This window comes from Canis lupus, chromosome 30, assembly GCF_003254725.2.
Source record: "Canis lupus dingo isolate Sandy chromosome 30, ASM325472v2, whole genome shotgun sequence".
NCBI classification, from domain to species: Eukaryota; Metazoa; Chordata; class Mammalia; order Carnivora; family Canidae; genus Canis; species Canis lupus.
In genome coordinates, this window is record NC_064272.1 from 40,417,019 (window position 1) to 40,438,146 (window position 21,128).

At 37.6% G+C, this 21,128-nt stretch overlaps 1 protein-coding gene across 3 annotated transcripts in view; it reads right to left on the reverse strand.

Annotated features, from left to right (window-relative positions):
- Positions 1-21,128, reverse strand: part of UBE2Q2 (ubiquitin conjugating enzyme E2 Q2) — a 57,593-nt gene that overhangs the window by 23,868 nt on the left and 12,597 nt on the right. For 2 of the 3 annotated variants that reach the window (XR_003145904.3, XM_025472076.3), the window contains exons 3-8: positions 19,067-19,171; positions 11,136-11,192; positions 7,162-7,302; positions 3,888-3,972; positions 2,322-2,382; positions 1,483-1,573 (exon numbers count right to left, since the gene is read on the reverse strand). Coding sequence is in view for 2 of the 3 variants with exons in the window: in XM_025472076.3 (XP_025327861.1) it covers positions 1,483-1,573; positions 2,322-2,382; positions 3,888-3,972; positions 7,162-7,302; positions 11,136-11,192; positions 19,067-19,171 (540 nt within the window). In the remaining variant the exon portion in view is untranslated. The remainder of the gene's footprint in view (positions 1-1,482; positions 1,574-2,321; positions 2,383-3,887; positions 3,973-7,161; positions 7,303-11,135; positions 11,193-19,066; positions 19,172-21,128) is intronic. The other variant, XM_025472077.3, reaches the window with a different exon arrangement.

A 21,128-nucleotide genomic window follows, 5' to 3' on the forward strand; every position in this document is an offset into this window, starting at 1 on the left:
TTCATTCCTTCTTGCCCAGATTAAAATCAAAGCCCCAACTAGTCTCCCAGAAATCTACTCTATCTTATCCAAACCCTATTCGGATACTGAAGACCTAATAATTGTTTTAAAAAGTAATAATAAAAAGCCTAACAGATCAATCATGCCCCTACCTAAAAACCTCTAGTAAGTCTTTACTGTAAAGGCTAAGATCCCAGGTTCTTCATCATGGTCTCCAAAGCTCTACGGCCTTCATCACAGATTTCTCCCCTAGGAAGAATACAGGCTCTTGAAGAACGCGAATTATATGTAGATGCCTCATATCCTCAAGCCTTCCACAGCCCCTAATGCACTGAAGTCTACCTAACTGAAATGGAAAAAATATACATCTCTCTAAGACAATTGTTACATAAATGTTTTCTTCCCAATTTAAAAGAACACCGGAAGAAGAAGCTCCATAGAATTCAAATATATAACTCCTTAGAATCAGTTCCTAATTTTTTTTGAAACAAAGATTTAAAATAGACTACATTTATCCATATTTCGTATTAAATCACTACATTTTATCTAAATTTCATTGCTATTTTTCAACCTTTATTAACATTAAAAATATTAAATATAACCTATAAATTCAAAAGTACATAACATATAAAGGTACACCATTATATATTATCAAATATGCATCCATGTAATCAGCATCCTAGAGAAAACAGGCCAGAGCCAGTATCCAAGAAATCCCCAGATATTCCTTTCAGCTCATAACTCCCTCCCTCTCACCTCGTAGTACTCCCTATCCTCAACTGTATGGTAATCACATCTTTGCTTTCCTTGAAAGTAACTACCCAAGTTTGAATCCATAAATCTGTGTTTCTCAGGCTTTTCATTTTTGCTCCACTAAGGCTTTTTAGAAAAAAATTTTATTCTATCCCCCAACACAGATATACTGTGTTGTTTATTGTATTGTATTGTATTGTGTCCCCTTATAAGGCCACCAACTATTATAATATCTAAGATTTTTTTCACTCCACAGGCCAGTTTTCACCCCAATGGTGGGGATATTGTCTCTATTGAGAATGCATGCCCTGAACAATATAATTTAGTTTTACCTATTTTTGAGCTCTATATACATGAAATTGTACAAAACATGCTTTGGGATCTGGTTTCTTTTGCTCACCACTGTGTTTAAGATTCACGCACCTTTCTGCATATAGCTCTATTTCCTTTTATATGAATATCACAGTTTTCCATTCTACTGTAACAGACACACTTGGGTTATTTTCTGTTTGGAATTATTATAAACAACACTGCTCTGAACAGTGTTGTATGGGTCTCTTGGGGTACCTAAGTACTCATTTCCAGCACAGTATACACTCTGAGAATTCCTGAACCACAGGGAATGAATACCTTCTACTTTACCAAGTAATATCAAATTGTTTTCCAAAGCAATTCTAAAAATATACATTCCCATTAGAAGCATATGGAGTCTCCTTAACATTTTCTTACCTTAAAAGAGAAATTAAGCAAAATATATTCTATGCCTTCTTTTTCTTTTAAGATCTGAAGATCACTGTGCAAAGGACTGTCAGGATCAACCCTAGGAATCACAAAAGCAATTCAAATGAAAAACCAAGAGAGGTTTCTTACTAACCACAAAAATGAACCAGTTCAAGAGCTAACAGAGCCCCTGGGTAAGTTTCAAACATAAAACTGCTGTATATGGTCCCTGGAAAAATAAATCACAATAGCCTCTGACTCCTTGGGATTCAATGTCCAAGAAGATCACTGTATTTTTAAATCCATGCCCATGAGGGGATTCAAAGTTAGCAGTCATTCTAAAGGAAAATCATAGTACATAAATTTTCTCCAGAACTCAAAAAATTATTTTGCTCTTCTAAAACTGTATTATAAGCCAAGGGGCTCAAGGAGCGAAATTTATCACGGACAGGACCAGAAAAAGGAAATCATTAACAAAAATCTAAAAATCTGTCTACAACTGTTCTACATATGCAGGTCGTACTCAAATTCTTTATTCCAAAAGTAAACTGATTATCATGGTCAATTAGGTTATTAAACACACTTGTTTCTACAGTTCCCAATTATCTCACTAACTCCATAAAACATTTTATCCCACAGCGGGTCCTCCCTTTTTCTCCTTCCTCTTGCTGACTTTACTTACTTTAGCCTAAGATACAGTTGATTTTAATAACCTGAGAAGTATTTCTATAGAAACACAGTTCTAAGTAGAAACCATATCATAGAGGCATCAAATCAGGGGGAAAAAGATTTCCACTGTGATAGTCCATCATTACGAAGATTAGGTTAGCAATAGAAGAGTCACTTACTTCTGTAGTTTAACATGCCAGTCATATAAACTGTCATTTATGAGTTCCACTGAATAAATCCCTGTAAAGATACAGAACATGTATTTGTTTTTTTTTTGTTATTGTTTTGTTTTTTTAAGGGAGATAGGTGCAGGGAGGGGCAGAGGGAGAGAGAATCCCAAACTGGCCTGGAGCCTGATGTGGGGCTCAATCCTGTGATCAAGACCTGAGCACAAATCAGGTATCAAATGTTTAACCAACTGAGCTACCTAGGTGCCCCCTAGGTTACTCTTTATTTGATCTTTTTAATTATTACTTCAGTGTAAATGAACACATTAGATAACCATAAAATCTAGATATTTTGCTGTTAAAACACAGAACAACTAAGCTATATTGTAAATATTCTGCTATTGGACCTGAGTAGCTTAGGCTCTTAACAGATAATTAAAGCCATCAATGAAAAGGCTTCTTTAATGAGTTGAGAAACTGTTAACCACTAATTGTGAGTGGGAAGAAAAAAATTATGCAAAATCAAATGTACTTTAAGACTCTTCTATATACATGTAAGTATTTCTATAAAAATGGAATCCCTCTACGTAGTTTTATAATCTTTCTTCAACTTTCCAGTGCATCTTTTCAACTTAGTATATAAGGAGTCTATTGTAAATTTTTTTAATGACTCTATGGACATTTATTTTATGGATATACCACAATTTAACGAATTCCATGTAGTATCTGATTATTAATTTTTAATGTTTTACTACAATGCTATACAAATAATTATTTAACATTTAAAAGTAAACCCATAGGTAAGTACTTAACTGTATTTGATTGGGTTTCTACAGATAAACTTTTAGATTTCTTACAAGAAAAACAGGATGCCAAAACTTCTAATAACTCACACACAAGGATGGTTTACCTAAACACCCTAAAGCAGAATTTTTTTTACTTGTTTTTTATTTTTAGTGAGCTCTAATGATTTAGATTTGATGACTCTGAGAATTATTGAATGGATAACAAAGCTACCTTCAAACATATTAAAGTTAAACTCTTTCCCTTATTCAATACAGTTAGAATCTCTGTGACAATAAAAAGGAACTTTACTTCAATTAGAGGTTCCACAATATTTAAGTCACAATGGGTAAGAAAGAACAAACTATGAAATTAACTTAACCCACCTATTTTTAAAGTTATATCATAAATACACAATAAAAGCTGATTATTTTTTTAAAAAAGGGGAAAAATCAACTCAGCAACAGTTCTTTGTTCATACAATAATATATGTATCTTAATTACCTTCTAAAGCAGATATCACTTATATCTTTCCCAGAAGCTAAAAATCATGAGTTAATCCCCATCAGCAAGAAGACAAAAAAGTTATAACCATTTTCAAAAATCCAAAGACCAAGTAAACTCATCCTACGTTACCTTCCACATCTTTTGCTAACTTGATTAAATCTACATTTTACATTCCTAAAATAAAGTTAACAACCATTTCTGTTTCTATCTACTTATAAGAACTGAAGTATTACTCTCTCTGAAAATTAAAAACAGCATTAAGGAGAGGAGAGATCCAGAGGTCCTTACCTGCTTTATAACTCTGTGATCGGTATATGTCCCTGAGCTCTTTCATAAGTCTATCTGAAGCTTGCACAGACCCAGACACTGCACCCTGCAACATAAAAACTGCTGTTTACCAGGATCTATGGAGTCAAATAACTGAAGATTTCAGGTATAGAAATCTGAAATGAAGGTTTACAATGAGATTATAAGAACAGATCACAATTAGACATTTAAAAAAAATCAAAGAAGTTTAATTGACGATTATGAAGTTTAAATAGGAATATAAAATGGGGGACAAGTCTGGCTCATTTGCTCTTTGTTAACATCTGAAAAACAAAAAAATGTCTAACCACAAGTCTAGATCACCATGGCTCCTGCAATAGCCTAGAACTTAGTATTAACCTATTTCAAACTCCACTGATTTTTTAAAATATTTTTTTCTCTTTAGGATTTATTTTTTTAGAGCATTTTTAGGTTCACAGAAAAATTGAGACAAAGTACAGAGACTTCCCATATAACTGCTCCCACCACACACAGCCCCCCTCATTATCAATATCCCTCACCAGAAGGCATATTTCGTAAACTGAAGGGTCTACACTGACACATCATTACTAGCGAAATCCATTATTTACTTTAAGGCTCACCTTTGGTGCTGCACACTCTATGGGTTTGGAAAATGCATAACGACACATATGCACCATTATAGTAGCATACAGAGTATTTTCATTGCCCTAAACATCCTCTGTGCTCTGTTTATCCCTCCACCCCAAGTCTGGCAAGCACTGATCTTTTTGTTGTCTCCAGGGTTTTGCCTTTTCCAGAATGTCATTTTGTTGGAAACATACAGTTTCCAATACAATGAGTTTTCAGCTCATTTCTTTTTTTTTTTTTTATCAGGGAGTAACATTCTATATTGTTGGAAAAGACCACAGTTTATCCATTCACCTACTGATGGATACTCTGGTTCCTTTCAAGTCTTCCCAATTATGAATAAAGTTGCTATAAGCATCTGTATGCAGGTTTTTGTCTGGATATAAGTCTTCCAACTCATTTTGGTAAATACCAAAGAGTGCAACTGCTGGAATACGTGGTAAAAACTGTTCAGTTTTGTAAGAATCTGCCAGGATTCTTCAAAGTGGCTGTACCATTTTGCATTCCCATCAGCAACGAGTGAGAGTGCCTATTGCTTCACATCCTCACCTGTCTTTGGTGTTGTCAGTGTTCCTGATTTGAACCATTCTTTTTTAAATTGTTTTAAAGATTTTACTTATTTATTCATGAGAGAGAGAGAGAGAAGCAGGCTCCATGCAGGGAGCCAGATGTGGGACTCGATCCCAGGGCTCCAGGATCACGCCCTGGGCTGAAGTTGGCGCTAAACCGCTGAGCCACCCGGGCTGCCCCAATTTTTTTTTTTTGGGGGGGGCTATTCTTATAGTTATGTAGTGTCACCATCAATTTTGAAAATACTAGAAAACCCTTACCATTTTACACTATCAACTAAAACAGTTTCATTAGTCAAACTATAGGCAAGAATGCAATAATGAATGCCTACTTTACATATTAAGAAACTGAGAAAAAGGGGATCCCTGGGTGGCTCAGCGGTTTCGCGCCTGCCTTTGGCCCAGGGTGCGATCCTGGAGTTCCTGGATCGAGTCCCGTGTCGGGCTCCCGGCATGGGGCCTGCTTCTCCCTCTGCCTGTGTCTCTGCCTCTCTCTCTCTCCCTCTCTAGGTCTATCATAAATAAATAAAAATAAATCTTTAAAAAAAAAGAAACTGAGAAAAATAATGCAAGTTGCACTTGTATGCAACTAGTTTCAGTTCTTTTCCATGTTGGGATTTCTTTAAAAATGAAAATGTACCAATATCTTATTCTAAGACTAAATATGAATGCCACGGGCAGCCTGATGGCTCAGCAGTTTAGCGCCACCTTCAGCCCAGGGCGGGATCCTGGAGACCCGGGATCGAGTTCCACGTCAGGCTCCCTGAATGGAGCCTGCTTCTCCCTCTGCCTGTGTCTCTCTCTTTTTCTCTCATGAATAAATAAATAAAATCTTAATAAAAAAATAAATATGAATGCAACTATTTCTCATAAAACAAAAACATTTAGAATTCCTTAATTAAAAAAGATCGGATCATGTAAAATTTAAAATGTTAATGTCCACACTATACTTTGGGAGATGGGTGGCAATCAGATTCACAAAGCTTTTACTTCTACCTTTGTGACCTTGAATACATTACTTAACTGGTTTAAACCCTAGTTTCACACCTATGAATAAGAACAATATTTTATAAAGTGGCTACAAAGGTTAAATCGGAAGGTAGAGTACCTAGCTTAGTGTCTCTCTTGCAAAAATATTCAATAATTCGTAGTCATTTTGACTATAATATACAAACTGAAAGCAATCACGACAGAAAGTAAATCATTAATTTAAATGCTACAAGGATTTTTTTAGGTAATCAAGATAAGTAGAGCTAAATTACTCTCTAAAAAGAGAAAAAAAGATTTGCCGATTAAATTAATACAGTAAGACAGAAGGAGAGAGATTAATCTATCTCCTTACAACATCTAGCATCTCCCTACATAGTAATTGAATCCTGGCTTCTGAGAACCTGTGTCTAAAGCAAAGGTCCTCAGATGTCATGGGTTGGATAAACAGCTCTAATGGAAGGCAGTAAGTAAGTCGGAAGTGTTGAGGCAAATAGCCGGACTTGTACACGTTTCCCTACTTTGGGCATTTTATATGCATCGTTCTCATTTATTCTTCTCAGCAATCAACCAAAAAGTATGTATTATCCATATTTTAGAGTTGAGGAAACTGAGTTGTGTCTATTACCAGACTCACTGTTCATTTCACGCCCCATTCCACTTCACATAAAAGAGATGTTAAGTCAAAGAAAAAAATACTTCTGGCTTCGTTAGAGCACAAGAGATCGGAGGGCAGCTTGGTGGGGAAGAGTTTAAACTGTACTTTGTAGAAGACACTGAATCTAAATACACAGATCTCACAGAAGGGTAAGCATAAAATAGGCTGGAAAGGAGCCATAACAATGAGTAGCAGGTTAATTCCAGCACGTAAAAAGCACAGGAGCATGGAAGAAAGATACCAACAGATGAGAAACTTCAACAACAACAAAAACCCATCAGGTAAACAAAACATGGCTGAGTGTACAACAGAGGAGAAAGTGGAGAGGGCAGCTTAGACTGCTATCCTAATGAACTGCCCAGTTTTATATTAATTATTACCTATAATTACTCAATCCCCAAAGTCCAGGTTCTAGATATTTGCACATACTTACATTGAGATGGTCTTGCCTTTGAGTCTTCCTAATTTTCTCTAGTATTGCCAAGTTTTCCTTTTCAATTCCTTCATCCTCTGACTTTTTTCCACTAATAGGCTCTTCTTCCTTCATCTCATAGTGATCCAAGTCTTCTATGTCCTACAAGAAAGCTATTAGTTTGTTGAAGCTTATGCCAAAAGTTCAATTATTCTTGATTTAATAGGAAACAGAAAAGAGAATGGGGAAGAGAAAAAAGCATTCACATTCAGTTCAGCTTCCCTCCTTCTGTACCTCACATTTTGTTTAAGAGCTAGAATCTGAGTAAAGCATATTTAATAGATTTGTTAAGCTATAATTACCAAAAAAAAAAAAAAAAAAAAAACTCCTATTGAGAGGAACTTTGAAACCGTTTAAGCATTAGATATCAAGGAGCTTATTTATATCTTGTTCCAGTAACTTGACTTCTAGAAATCTATTGTAAGGAACTAATTTAAAATGTGAACAGAGACTCAAGCATAAAGATGCCTATTTAAACTTTATAGCCACAACCTCCCCCCTCCCCCAAACTGCATGTGCAAAAAAAAAAAAAAAAAAAATCAGAGCAGGGAGGCACACTTGGGTGGCTCAGTTGGCTAAGCATCCAACTCTTGGTTTCAGCTCAGGTCATGATTTCAGGGTCGTGAGATGGAGCCCAGGGACAGGCTCTCCACTCAGTGAGGAGATTCCTTGCCTCTCCCTTCCCTATCTGCCTCTTCCTCCCACTTGCACTTGTAGTCACTCTTTCTCTCTCAAATAAATAAAAATCTTAAAAAAATCCAGAGCAGGTAACTCAATTCCATGGAATATTAGAAGACCATTAAAATGCCAACATAAGCATAATTGTTTCTTCTGTATCAACAATGAAATAAAAGAGTGGTGAGGGCAGCAGGATGCCCATCCCTTCTGTCGGGGGGGTGGCGAGGTGAGTGGATGAGGCTGGCCACTGTGGGCACCAGGTTCTGTGCTCAGCTGGCTCCCACCTGCTGCTTCTGGCTGCTGCCTAGACGTGAGGCAGAGCAGCTGCCCCAACTCACACCTGAGAACCCGTCAGGGGAGGATCCCACACAGCCCTGGGGTGAGCTGGGGGACTGGGCACCCCTAGACGACCGCAGGGCCTGTACTAGTTAGAGCTGCGCTGTCCAACAGGGCAGACCCTCGCCTCTTGCAGTTGCTGAGCACTTGGGATGCGGCGCGTCTGAACTCCGATGTGCTGTAAGTGCACAGTCCATACTCAATTCGGTAGACTTAGTGAGAAAAGATATAAAGAGCTCGTTTCTTTGTTTTATATCAATTACACGTTGAAATGATAATAATTTGAATATATTAGGTTAAATAAAATATATTAAATGGAAAAAATAATGCAATGAAAAACAAAATACAAAACTGAATATAATCTCAATCACACTAAAATAAGCACAGAAAAGAAAAGAGACTAGAAGGACATATAGTGAAATAATAACAATTAAATGCTAGAGACATTTAGTGCTCTTCCTTCTTTTCTCAGTTTTCTATACTGAGCACCTACTGATTCTTATAATTAGGAGAAAAGTCAGAAGAGGAATTTGAATAATAGCCCTTGGCTGACATCTTTAATTACTACATCAGTCTCCTTCCTCCCTTCTTGTATCATCTACTCTTAAAGAAATCTATGCAGAACTTTTAAAATTCTAACCTTTTTCTATTACTTTTTTTTAAGATTTTATTTATTTATTCATGAGACACACACACACACACACACACACACACACACACACAGAGAGAGAGAGAGACAGAGAGACAGAGACAGAGAGACAGAGACACAGGCAGAGGGAGGAGCCGGCTCCATGCAGGGAGCCTGACGTGGGACTCGATCCTGGGACTCCAGGATCAAGCCCTGGGCCAAAGGCAGGCGCTAAACCGCTGAGCCACCCAGGGATCCCCTTTTTCTATTATCTTCTCTTTACTTCAGCCATCAAAATCTCTAAAGGAATAGAGTCCATACTTACTATCTCCTTTTTTTTTTTTTTTAAGGAAACTAAATTCGCTGTGATCTATAGATCTCTGTAGACCAGTTTAAAAACCACTTCCATCCAGACCCAATGGTCTTAGACTCCCTCATCTCTTCCACCCCTACTACAATTTTTTCGTATTCAGACCCTGTCCATGACTCTGTGTTTCACGGAGCTCCCTCCCCTGATTTGTACCCTTTAGCCCCAATGTTCTATCCCACACTTATTTTCTTCAGTTCTCACAAATGCCCTTAGTCTAAATCTCCTACTCCTATATCTTCAAACTCAGCCACATTCCTACTCCTAAATCTCCACTTGAGCATTAATGATGAATTCTGTTCTGTGCAGATTATCTCTATAAAACATTCTCAGCCCATTGGCCTTTGCTTAAGGCCTTTTTGTCAACAATCACAACAAATAAAAACATTTGTCTCTAATTCAAGACTTTTAGCCATCTGCTTTTCTAGGAAACCTTGCTTTTTATCAATCTTGTTCTTCCAAAAAGACAGCTCTAATGCACCTAAACACACCGTGCCCAAAAGTTGCTCTGTGCCTTTTTATCCTCTTTTCATCTGTCTTGATCTGACATCTCCAAGGTCCAGGTTCTTATCTTTCTAGATTTCCCTAAATCTTGCTATCCCTTCTTTATATTATCTTGTGAAGGGAAAATGAGAAGAACGTAAACTCTGAGTAGAATGTCAACCTCATTGCATACCAAACCCACGGGAAAGGTTTAACGTTTTCCTGCAGTTTATCCTACCTAAGTTACACTGCACGTAAATGTTAAAAACAAGCTCTATCCCAAAAAAGCCATACAAGTTGGACAATGTTAAGAATTATTTTGTGCCCAGACTCACAGAACAAACCACAACTACTTCTTTAGTTTTAAGACATCCTAAGAAGTGTATTTAAATTTAAGATTTTGCACTAATTTAGAATTGGTTCTAAAATCAAAAACAGGGATCCCTGGGTGGCTCAGTGGTTTAGTGCCTGCCTTTGGCTCAGGGTGTGATCCCTGGGGTCCTGGGATCGAGTTCCACATCGGGCTCTCTGCATGGGGCCTGCTTCTCCCTCTGCCTCTCTGTCTCTATGAATAAATAAATAAAATCTTAAAAAAATAAAATTAAAAAATAAACTCCAAAAACAGTAAGAAGGTTTTAAAATCAAGACTGTAGAATTCAGATATGTTTTACATGATCAATGTAGACACATACTTCCACTCTGAATTCTGAATTTAAACAAAGCTTCAGAGCCTGAAAACCTCAAATTGTATCAGTGGCTGGCAACTGAACTGGCCTAAGGTCAAGGTCTTAGAATCTGTTCTACCAAATTCTTATAGGATTTTTCAACATGAGATATCTTCATTACTTCTAGTGAGTAGTCCCTGAAATGTTCTCAAATTATTTAAATCCAGAATTTTTGAAAATAGTTCCTCTTCTTAAAAACAACCAAATATGAGTTAAATATTGATTAATATAAAATGTAAATATAATTTTAATGCTAAATGTTAAGAGCATTTATTTTCTAGGAAATCGAATAAGCATTTTGCTCAAAAACATATCATTAGTTAAAGCTAAAGCCAGGGCAGCTCGGGTGGCTCAGCGGTTTAGCACTGTACCTTCGGCCCAGGGCGTGATCCTGGAGACCCGGGATCGAGTCCCACGTCAGGCTCCCTGCATGAAGCCTGCTTCTCCCTCTGCCTGTGTCTCTGCCTGTGTGTGTGTGTGTGTGTGTGTGTGTGTGTGTGTGTGTACGCGCCTCTCTTGAACAAATAAATAAAATTTTTAAAATAAAAAAAAATAAAGCTAAAGCCAGATTTTAGAAATTACATTAAATTTCAAATACAATGTGGTTTTCATTATTCTACATTAACACTGGTTTATAAAGGAGATTAGAGTATTACTAAAATATTCAAAAATGAAGATACAGTATTTATAAAAGGTGATTCTCACATAAAATACCTACTTCAGCCATCTCCTCATCTTCCTCTTCTTCTGAAGTCACTTCTTCTGTGGTCCCATTCTGAAAAGGAAAAAGAATCTGCTAGGGCCACACAGAATAAGCACATACTGAGTACATTAGAAGACTTTAGGGACAAACTATCAATCTTCTATCGCTACAGTTCCACTAACAGAATTTACTAAAGTTGAATATTTACTTTTAAATCCAGCTTTGATGTGACAAGTAATATCTATCAGCTTTTGAAAATGAAACAATTTTGACCAATTCAACTTAATAGATACCTTGAGAATAACAATGGCAAATAGTCCAATATAAAGCAGAACTGGAAAAAAATTTAGAACATCCTAATTCAAAATAAGGAAACATTTCACGTATAGGGCTATGTATATAAGGTCAACAGCTTCTTTCACTTGAAATAAATATCCCAAACCATGTATTCCTTAAAATAGCTACCTTCTTAACTTTGGAAGGCTTGATTCTTTCCATAAATTCCACTGCCTTACATTATAAAAGGTAAAACGTGTTAGAAAGTAGACATTTCACAAAACTAAAAAATTATAAAATGATCACCATTTCACTAAAGAACCATTTTTCTTTTTCACAGCATGTCACCTACCACAGAATACTTCTCTACAAGGTACAATTTACCACTCACTCACAAAGAATCTGACGGGATTTTAGGCAGGGTCTTCATACCTAGTTTGGCAAGTTTTCTGAACCAGAGCAGAGTTCACAATGCAATGCAATAAAGTTAGTGGAATTTTTTCTTCCTTCCAGAAATACTTGCTGTATTTGTTCCAACTACAGCTGGTAAGGAACAGGAGGCCTAATCTGATGACCTCTTACTAGGGGTGTCAGAACCAGAGAGAAAAGACACATTTTAAAAAATATAACTCAACAAGCAACAAAATCTAACAAATGCATCTCTTCCTGTAACTCAGGAGTTGGAAAAGTCGGCCTGTCAGTACCTCCCCATTCACATGCCACAGTCAGAACACAGGTGTACAAACCCGGAGGGGGAGGCCACAGCAGAGAAGAGCGACAATTGCTGACGGGACTCACATCCACCACTGACAATGATCAATGGTATACTTCATCTATAAAGGAGCAGGTAACCAAGTATCACCAGATATTTGAAGAACACAAGCAATCTGGAAAAAAAGGCACCAAGTCGAACAAAAAAGAACAAGTGACCTGAAGCATTATTAATGAAGAAAATAAAATAATAATTTAAAAAAAAAAAAACCTAATTGGAATCCTTAGCAGTACTTGAGAAGACACTGCTGTATACACAAAATATAAAAAAAAGATTATATGCAAAGGAAAAGATGGTTCTGGGAAATCAAAAAGATTTTCTTAAAAAAAAAAAAAAAAAAAAGATAAAGAAAAAAGGGAAAAAAAAACACTAGTAGAAGGGCCAGAGAGCTCAATAGATTTGAATGACCAAAGCATTTGCAATTTAGAAGATGACCAAACTGTGACATTCCCTTAGAATGTGGAGAAAAAGGAGACACGTATGGGGAGGGAAAGGGTACCAAACTAGAAGAGGTAAGGGAAATGGGAGATAGGAATACAGAGAACTATTTATCCATAAGACTGAGGGAAAGAAAGAAGACAAAGGTTGTCAAGCTAAAGAAAGACTTCAGAATATTAAGTGGCTCTGAATGCCCCAAAAGGAATACTGAAAAGTAAAACCCTACCAATTTCCAGAAAGAAAAAAATATAGAAAAAGAAGAACCAGACAGCAGGCTTTTCACTTGTGACAAGAAGTACTGGAAGATAAAATGTAAAGAACCTAGAAGAGACTCAATTCTGTATCTGGTTCCATCGGGACAGACAGCACATCTGTGTTTCTCTGCCACTGGATCCTCAGCATTTTTTTTTTTTTTTTAAGATTTTATTTATTTATTCAGAGAGACACCGAGAGGGAAGAGGGGTGGGCAGAGACACAGGCAGAGGGAGAAGCAGGCTCCATGGAAGCAGCCCAACGTGGGACTCACCCCGGGACTCTAGGATCATGCCCTGAGCCGAAGGCAGCTGCTGAGCCGCGGAGCCACCCAGGGATCCCTACTCAGCATTTCTATAGAGTACTTTGCACAGAGTCAGATAGATAGGTGTTCGATGAACAATAAAAACACTTCCCACACACATTCCCAGAAAGCCTTTCTAGAAATGAAAATAAAGGACATCATTCAGGGATGTTATTTTCAGAGTTAGGAAGCAACCATGGAATATGAGAAACAGCAATAAGCAAAGACCTAATAATACCAATGGTTAAGTTTAAGCAATTGTTGACAATTCAGCTGAGAAGTTATAGGCCATATTGTAAACAGTGAAAAACTAAAAATAGCCCAAATGCCATCTGCGAATGTTAAAAAAATTTTTCTTAAGAACTCTTAAATTTAAGAAGAAATTGACCCTCATGCCCCGGTAATCCAACTTCTAAGTATGTGCCCAGAAAAACACTTGCACAAGTATCCCACAAAATATGGACAAGAATGATCATGGCAGCAGACTGTTCTTTTTTTTTTTTTTTTTTTTTTTAAGATAGGTTTATTTATTTGAGAGACAGAGTGAGAGAGAACATGAGCAAAACCACAAACAGGGCGGGGAGTAGAGAGAAAATCTCAAGAAGATTCCACTTCGAGCTCAGAGGCAGACATGGGGCTTGACCTCACAACCCTGAGATCCTGACCTGAGCTAAAACCAAGAAGTGGCTGCTTACCCAACTGCACCACCCAGGTGCCCCACACTATTCCTAAAACTGCAATCAACTCCAATGGATAAACGTTATGGTATATTCAAACAATGGAACAAATACAGCAATGAAAAACCTACAGCTAAAAAGAATAAGTTTAACACACAATGTCAAGCAAAAAAAGACAAATGAGAAAGAATACACATATAGTACGACTCTTAATATGAAGCTTAAAAAAACAGTCAACACTAAACCATCTTGTTCAGAGATGCAGATAGATATGTGACAAAACTAGGGAAAAGGAAAAGATTAGCACAGAAGGGAATGATCCATCATCTGGAAAGAGCCTGCAAAAGGCTTCTAGTGCTAGCAATATTGTGTTTCTTCACCTGGGTGGAGCTGGGTGGTAGTTCCCAAGTATTCACTGTAACTTATGTTTTCAATACATATAAAACTTTTTCTTGTGAAATAGAACAAATATGAACAAAAGATGGAATCAAAGCACTTAGGAAATACAAACTATTTAGAAATATACTAAACCTATGCAATGAAGTCAAATGGCACACAGAAGAAAATGTGTACCTTTACATGTTTGTTAAAGCAATTTAAATCATGGTGATCTCATAAACGAGAAAAGCAAAAGAAAAAAATACTCAAGAAAATTAGGTTTAAGAAAAGGACTGATTCTTTCAAAAGGCCAACATAATAAAACAGACAAGCTTCTGACAAGTAGTCACAATAGAGAAAACAACTTCAGAAATGAAAAGAGCTTCATAACTATAGATTCAAAAGTAAGGATGAGTGATTTTTTTTAGAATCTAAAATTACTAAAACTGACTAAAGGAATGGAAAAAAAATGGAGATTCATGTGTAGAAAAAAAACGTATCCAGCTCAGACGTTTATTTAAACCATGATTTCTGCTTTCTGAATCTGACTGCATTCATTGGGCTTTTCTCCTTTATGTGCTTTATGATGCAAAGTGAGACTAAACTTAAGAGAGAAAGTTCTTGGGACGCCTGGGTGGCTCAGTGGTTGGGCGGCTGCCTTCGGCCCAGGGCTTGATCCTCAAGCCCCGGGATCAAGTCCCACATCGGGCTCCCTGCTTCTCTCTCTGCCTGTGTCTCTGCCTCTCTCTGTCTCTCATGAATAAATAAAATCTTAAAAAAAAAAACAAAACACATGATTTCTAAACCCCAGGAGTACTGATATTTTGCACAACATAATTCTTTGTCATGCAGGACTGGACATCGTAAGACATTTAGTAACATCCCCTCTACCCACAAAATGCCCACACCACACCCCCCCCTCAGCTGGTTGTGACAACCAAAATTATCTCCAGGTATTTCCAGATGTCTCATGGGAGGCAAAACTGGATCCAGTTTGAAATTTTATTTAAACTGTCCTAGATTTTAGAAAAAAATACACAAAGCTCACCAAGTCATCCTATGAGACTACATAATCCTGATTCTGAAATGAGACAAGAGGAGCCTAAAAGGAAGTAAATAAACCAAACTACATTAAATTTCACTTAAAGTAGAAAAAGCCAAAAATAAAGTACTATTATATCCATCTTGTCCCTCCAGCCACCACCCATGAAAGTGCTGAGTATTATGAACATAAGGATGAATTCACAATTAGTAAATTTCTACATGTAATTCACAAATTGTATCTCTACATACACAGAGCCATGAAAAACAAGATAAATCCACACATACCATGTTCATGATATATTGTTAAGTGAGAAACAGAAGTTGCAGACATTCCAGAGAGGGCAAATTGAACATAGCATTTATATATGTTTTTCCCCATCTTGTTTCTTTCCTGAGGCCGCACCAGAATTATAGTTGTTGTGAATCAAAACTGTATTAACACACAATGATAACAAAAAAAGGAAATGGGCCGACCAGCAGAAAAGAAAATTCACGCGTGTTAACAGATGACAATATGTGGAAGAATGGGAATTAGTGGAGCAAACAAGTACAGTAGGTTAGGGATTACAGGAGGCAAATCTGCCCCACAGCACCCTAGAGAGCCTCTAGACTCCAAGACACTGGGTACACGAGACAGCAGGAATTACAGATCAACCAAAAGCCAAAACACAGAACATGTCCAGTCCCTGAAACACAATGCTTTCCCCTGTGTCCTTACACAGCACCTAGGCAGACATATTTACCTCAAACAGGAGATTATAAAATGTCGTGTCCAAAGAAACCAAGTAGTTCCAGCCTCCATTTATTATTACACCACAGAACAGGGGGGTAGGGGACAGCAGCTGGAAGTCAGCTTAAATTCCTCCTAAACACTATTAGTTGACAAGTCTTGGCCACAAAGAACTCTCAATTATCTTTTCAGTACCTCACTCAAATAGGAGTAAGAAAGGAAATAGAAAGAAAAAAAATATGAATAACATAGAATAGATATTTGAGGAAATTTTCAAAAAGAAAAACAAAGATAAACCAGGGGGATAATACATTTCTCTTTAAATGTATTAAAGAGAAAATAGAGATGCCAGAGAGGGAGAGGACAAGGATATCAAAGTAACTCCTTAAGGACACTTATGATTACATCTATAAATCAAAAATAATATGAATAAAGAATAATTAGAACAAGAAAAAGTTCTTAGAACTTATGGTACACCATTGGAGAGTTCCTCCAATGAACCACATCCCCCAGCATTCATCCCCTTTTATGGTCCCCTCCTCCACAGTCAATCTAGGCTGGCCACATGACCGGCTTTAACAATAAATGTGGTAGAAAGGACACTGGGCCAGTTCCAGAACTAATAAGCCTTAAGAAGGGCTGACAGCTTCTACTTTTGCACTCTTGGCAGCTAAAACTTAGGAATTTGGACTACCTTTCTGAAGAAAGAGAAGCCACAAGAAGAGGTCTATCCAAGAAGAGGATGAGATGTCAGGAGAAAAGAAGGGCTATGTGAAGAAATACCAAGGTACCAGACAGGTAAGTAAGGAAGCATTTTGTTTTTTTTTGTTGTTGTTGTTGTTGTTTTGTTTAATTATTTTAAAAATTTTACTTATTTATTCATGAGAGACCCACAGAGAGAGGCAGAGACACAGGCAGAGGGAGAAGCAGGCTCCTCGCAGGGAGCCCGACACGGTACTCGATCCCTGGACCCGGGATCATGACCTTAAGCAAAGGCAGACACTCAACTGATGAGCCACCCAGGTGTCCCAGTAAAGAAGCATTTTGGACACTGCAGTGCAGTCGTGTCCAAATGACCATTGGTCCCAGCCACTATCTGACTGTGCAGTGTGGCCAGCAGAAAAAAAAAAAAAAAAAAACAAAAACTGTGGAGCTAAGCCTAATCAGCCCACACAATTGTAGGAAATAAAACAAATTAAGTTCAGGGTAACTGGTTAAGAGGCAGTAAATAATTAAAACAACTGAAAGGTTATGCTGTCCAAATTTTAAAATTTGAAAAACTTCCAGAATTTGAAATTAAAAAAAGAGAGAATAAAGGATGCAAAGACTCAGAGGTCTAAAATCCCATTGGTAGGCATTCTAAAAATGAACAAATAGAGAAAACGGAAAGGAGAAAGTCATCACAGAATACAAGCACACTTACCCCCAGAGAAAGATAAAGGAGTCCAACATTTGAAAAGAACCATCCATACTGAGTGTCCAGCAACAATGAAAACAAAAGCAAAACACGCACACAAAAAAAGCCACAATTAAAAATATACCATTGCAATATTTGAGAACACCAAGACAAATTCTTTAAAGTCTCCCGAGTCATGCACAGATGAGGAAGACTTAGAATGGCATTAGGCTTAAACACCACCTTTGGCTAGAAGACGACAGCACAGTCTTTGAAATTCTGAGGGAAAATTATTTTCCACCTAGAATTATATATATTCAACTAAACTATCAATCAAATACGACTGTAAAATATAATAGCAAGTAACATTTATTGGGCATTTACTATACACCAGGCACCGCTCTAAATGATTTACATGTACTAACTCATTTACTCTTTATAGCTCCCCCAAAATAGAGATACTACTATCTCCCCCATTTTACAAACAAGATATTAAAGCAGAGTGGTTAGGTAATCATCTCAAGATCATACAGCTATTACGTAGCAGAACCAAGATTCAAACCTACAGTGGTCTGGATATATATTTTTCAATGTTAGAACTCAGAAAATGTACTATTCCTTCAAGCTAGGATTTTCCTTGGGGATGTACTCAGGCAAAATGAGAAAGGGTTAGCAAGAAAGAGGACATGAGATCAGATGACAGTGGATCCACACTAGTGGAGGAGACAAATATTTCCAGATGACAGCTGCACAGCCAGCCCAGAGGACAACCTGGCAAGGCTGCTGCAAAAGAACCGAAGGCTCTGGAAGAGAGTAAGAGCTCACAGGAAAGAGACAGAGCATCACTTTTTATTTTTATCTTTTTTAATTTTTTTTAAAAGATTTTGTTTATTCGAGAGAGAGAGACAGAGAAAGAGGCAGAGACACAGGCATAGGGAGAAGCAGGCTCCATGCAGGGAGCCCGATGTGGGACTCGATCCTGGGTCTCCAGGATCACGCCCTGGGCTGAAGGTGACACTAAACTGCTGAGCCACCGGGGCTGCCCAAGCAACACTTTTTAAATTAAGAATTATTATTATAAGGAGGACATTGCAAAACAAAAGAGCTCTATAAGAAATGCCAAAATAGAAAACTCGACACTGCAAAGTCCTAATGATAAACAGTGATTGTTCATAGGACTAAATATAAATGGTGTTTTAGGAAGGGAAGTGGGTGGGAATGTGCGTGGCATGAGAGTTAAATCCTTATATCTATTTATAGTACAAAGTCAATAAATTATGCCCTAAATAGGTAAATCTGGAAATCCAGAAAAGTTAGAGGTGGTGGTAAACTAGTGGGCATTTGTGCTGCCAGAGAAGTAACCTTGGGTCAGGCCTTAAGCAGCACAGATAGACTTAGAGGTGGCAATCCAGGTGAAGGTAACTGAAGGAATGGTTACAGAAATCAGGAGCGGTACCAACAAAAAGGTGGTAAGTGGGGGAGGGAGGCAGGTGTTTCTCCTCATAGTGAATACCAGCAGCTCCAGAGAATAAACAGGTTATTTTTAGTATCTAAAACAAAACAATTCAACAAGACTAACTTCTAAGTAAGTTGTATAGTGAGAAGAAAAATCATCCTAGTTTTACTTTTGCTCGAGACAATTTATTTAACTCTTGAACACTGGAGAATTTTTACTTTACCTGACCCGTGGGTATTGGTTGATCTAGCATCTCAACATCCAGGTGCTTAGGAAGGTTATATAATCTGCAGAGTTCACATATCAACCACTTCAATTGCTGACGAAGCTACAAAACACATTTCGGTAAATAAACATTATGTTAAAGAGCCCTTAGAAGACATGAATAATGCTATGACTACCGTAAACCAATCCAGTAGGAAATGAAAAAAGTTTGTCACAACTCAATTCCAGCCCACAGATAAAATAACCGTCCTTAAGAAATATTGTTAGGGGCTGCTAGTGTAAGAAGGTGACTATGGCTTGAATACAATCCCTATAACTAACACCTAGCAGAATGACGACAAAGACTGAGGAAGGGGAGCTCTAGACGCTGTCAAGTTTTTAGCTGCTAGCTACTTTTCTTAGTAACTTACAACTTCAGACAAGAATACGTTTACATTAATGAGGTGACAAAAAAATAGAGGCAGTGTTGTTACACATGGGTTATAAAATTATACATTTCAGTCATATTCATTTAAAAGTCGAGGCAAATGTGGCCTAGTAGACAGACTCTTGGAATCTAAAGGACCCTGGATACAGCAGGCATCATTCTAATTCCCTGAGTGTGAGGGTTCCCATCTGTAAAATAAGGAAATTAAAAACTCCTTATAATGGTAAAGATGAAATAAAATCTTCTGTGGAAACACTTGGCCCTTAGGTTCTTAAACGTTTGTCAAAAAAAAAAAAAAAAAAAGGAAAAAGATGCACTAGGAAAACCATAAGGGTAACTCATTAAGTTCCCATCTTTACACCCAGATTGTTTTGTAAGCATATCTACTCATCAAAGCAAAGCAGCGAGGTAAATTACGTTCACAAACATGTTTTTCATTATTGAAAAAAAATTGTTTTCAATGTATACGTTTAGGAATTATGGTTTAAGAATGTTCAACACTGAGTAGACTTTTCCCAGAGCTAATAAGGTAACTTACTTCACCTGGTTAGGAACCGTTTCCTGGATGTCTCTGACCAGGAAAAGAGATGAAAAGGCAGGTTTATGAAGGACTAAGAAAGCAGAGACAGGATTAGAATGGGTTACCAGCAGAGTAAGATTTTCCAAAGTTATCAAAGGAACAAGCAGATATTAGGAAAGTTGAGTAATAAATTAGGATAAAAAACTTAAATTTAAATTTAAAAGGTACTGTGGATTTAGCCCTCCGATAAGCTCAGAAGAACATAATGAGGATGAGAAGGGGTGACCTGGACACAGACCCAGACACTCCAACCCCCGGCCAAGGAAGAGCTATGGGCGTGCCGGGGAGCAGCGGCAGTGTGGTGGAGTCACAGCGCAAACAGGAAAACTCGGGCTGTACATCTTTCAGGAATTTCAACTTTACACTCCCTCCCCCAAAGAAGCGTTTGAAGGATGGAAGAAACTAAGATGGTGGGAAATATTTAGAAGGTAGACGGACAGGTCTTAGCAACTCAGTAGGTAGCTTGGAGAGGGGAGGTGTCGGGAAATCTAGGTATGCAGAACCTTTAGTTCCCAGGTTCAGGCATGGGTGACAAGCTTCATTATTTCATCTTGTCCCGCTCATAATCACAAAGAGAATGACTGAAGGGAAAGGGTGGGGCTGGTGGAGTGCCATAGGTAGGTAGGCTCAAATTTAGATGTAGTCATTTTAAACAGTCATGGCACATCCAAGTGAGATTCCCTGGATCTACAGGATATATAGACAGATACACCGGCTTGACTCAAGACATAAATTTTAGCTAAAGGTACAGATTTAGGAATCCATGGAATATAGACCGTGATTTAAGTAACAGTAGTAAAAGTGATTTCTCACAGAAAGCATGCAATGAGAAGAGGAAGACCAAGGGAGCTCTGAGAAGACCAAGGCAGGGTTCAGAGACAGGAACAGGAGACAGTGACCTGATGAAGTTCTCGTAAGATTATCAGTTCCCAGAGAAGAGGGATTTGACTTGACTTCTGTACCCACCGCTGATGACACAGCCTGATATGGAAGCCAGTCAATTAAAACAAAACAAAATCTTCTCTCTGTTCTACTATTAAGAGTTTCTTGTAC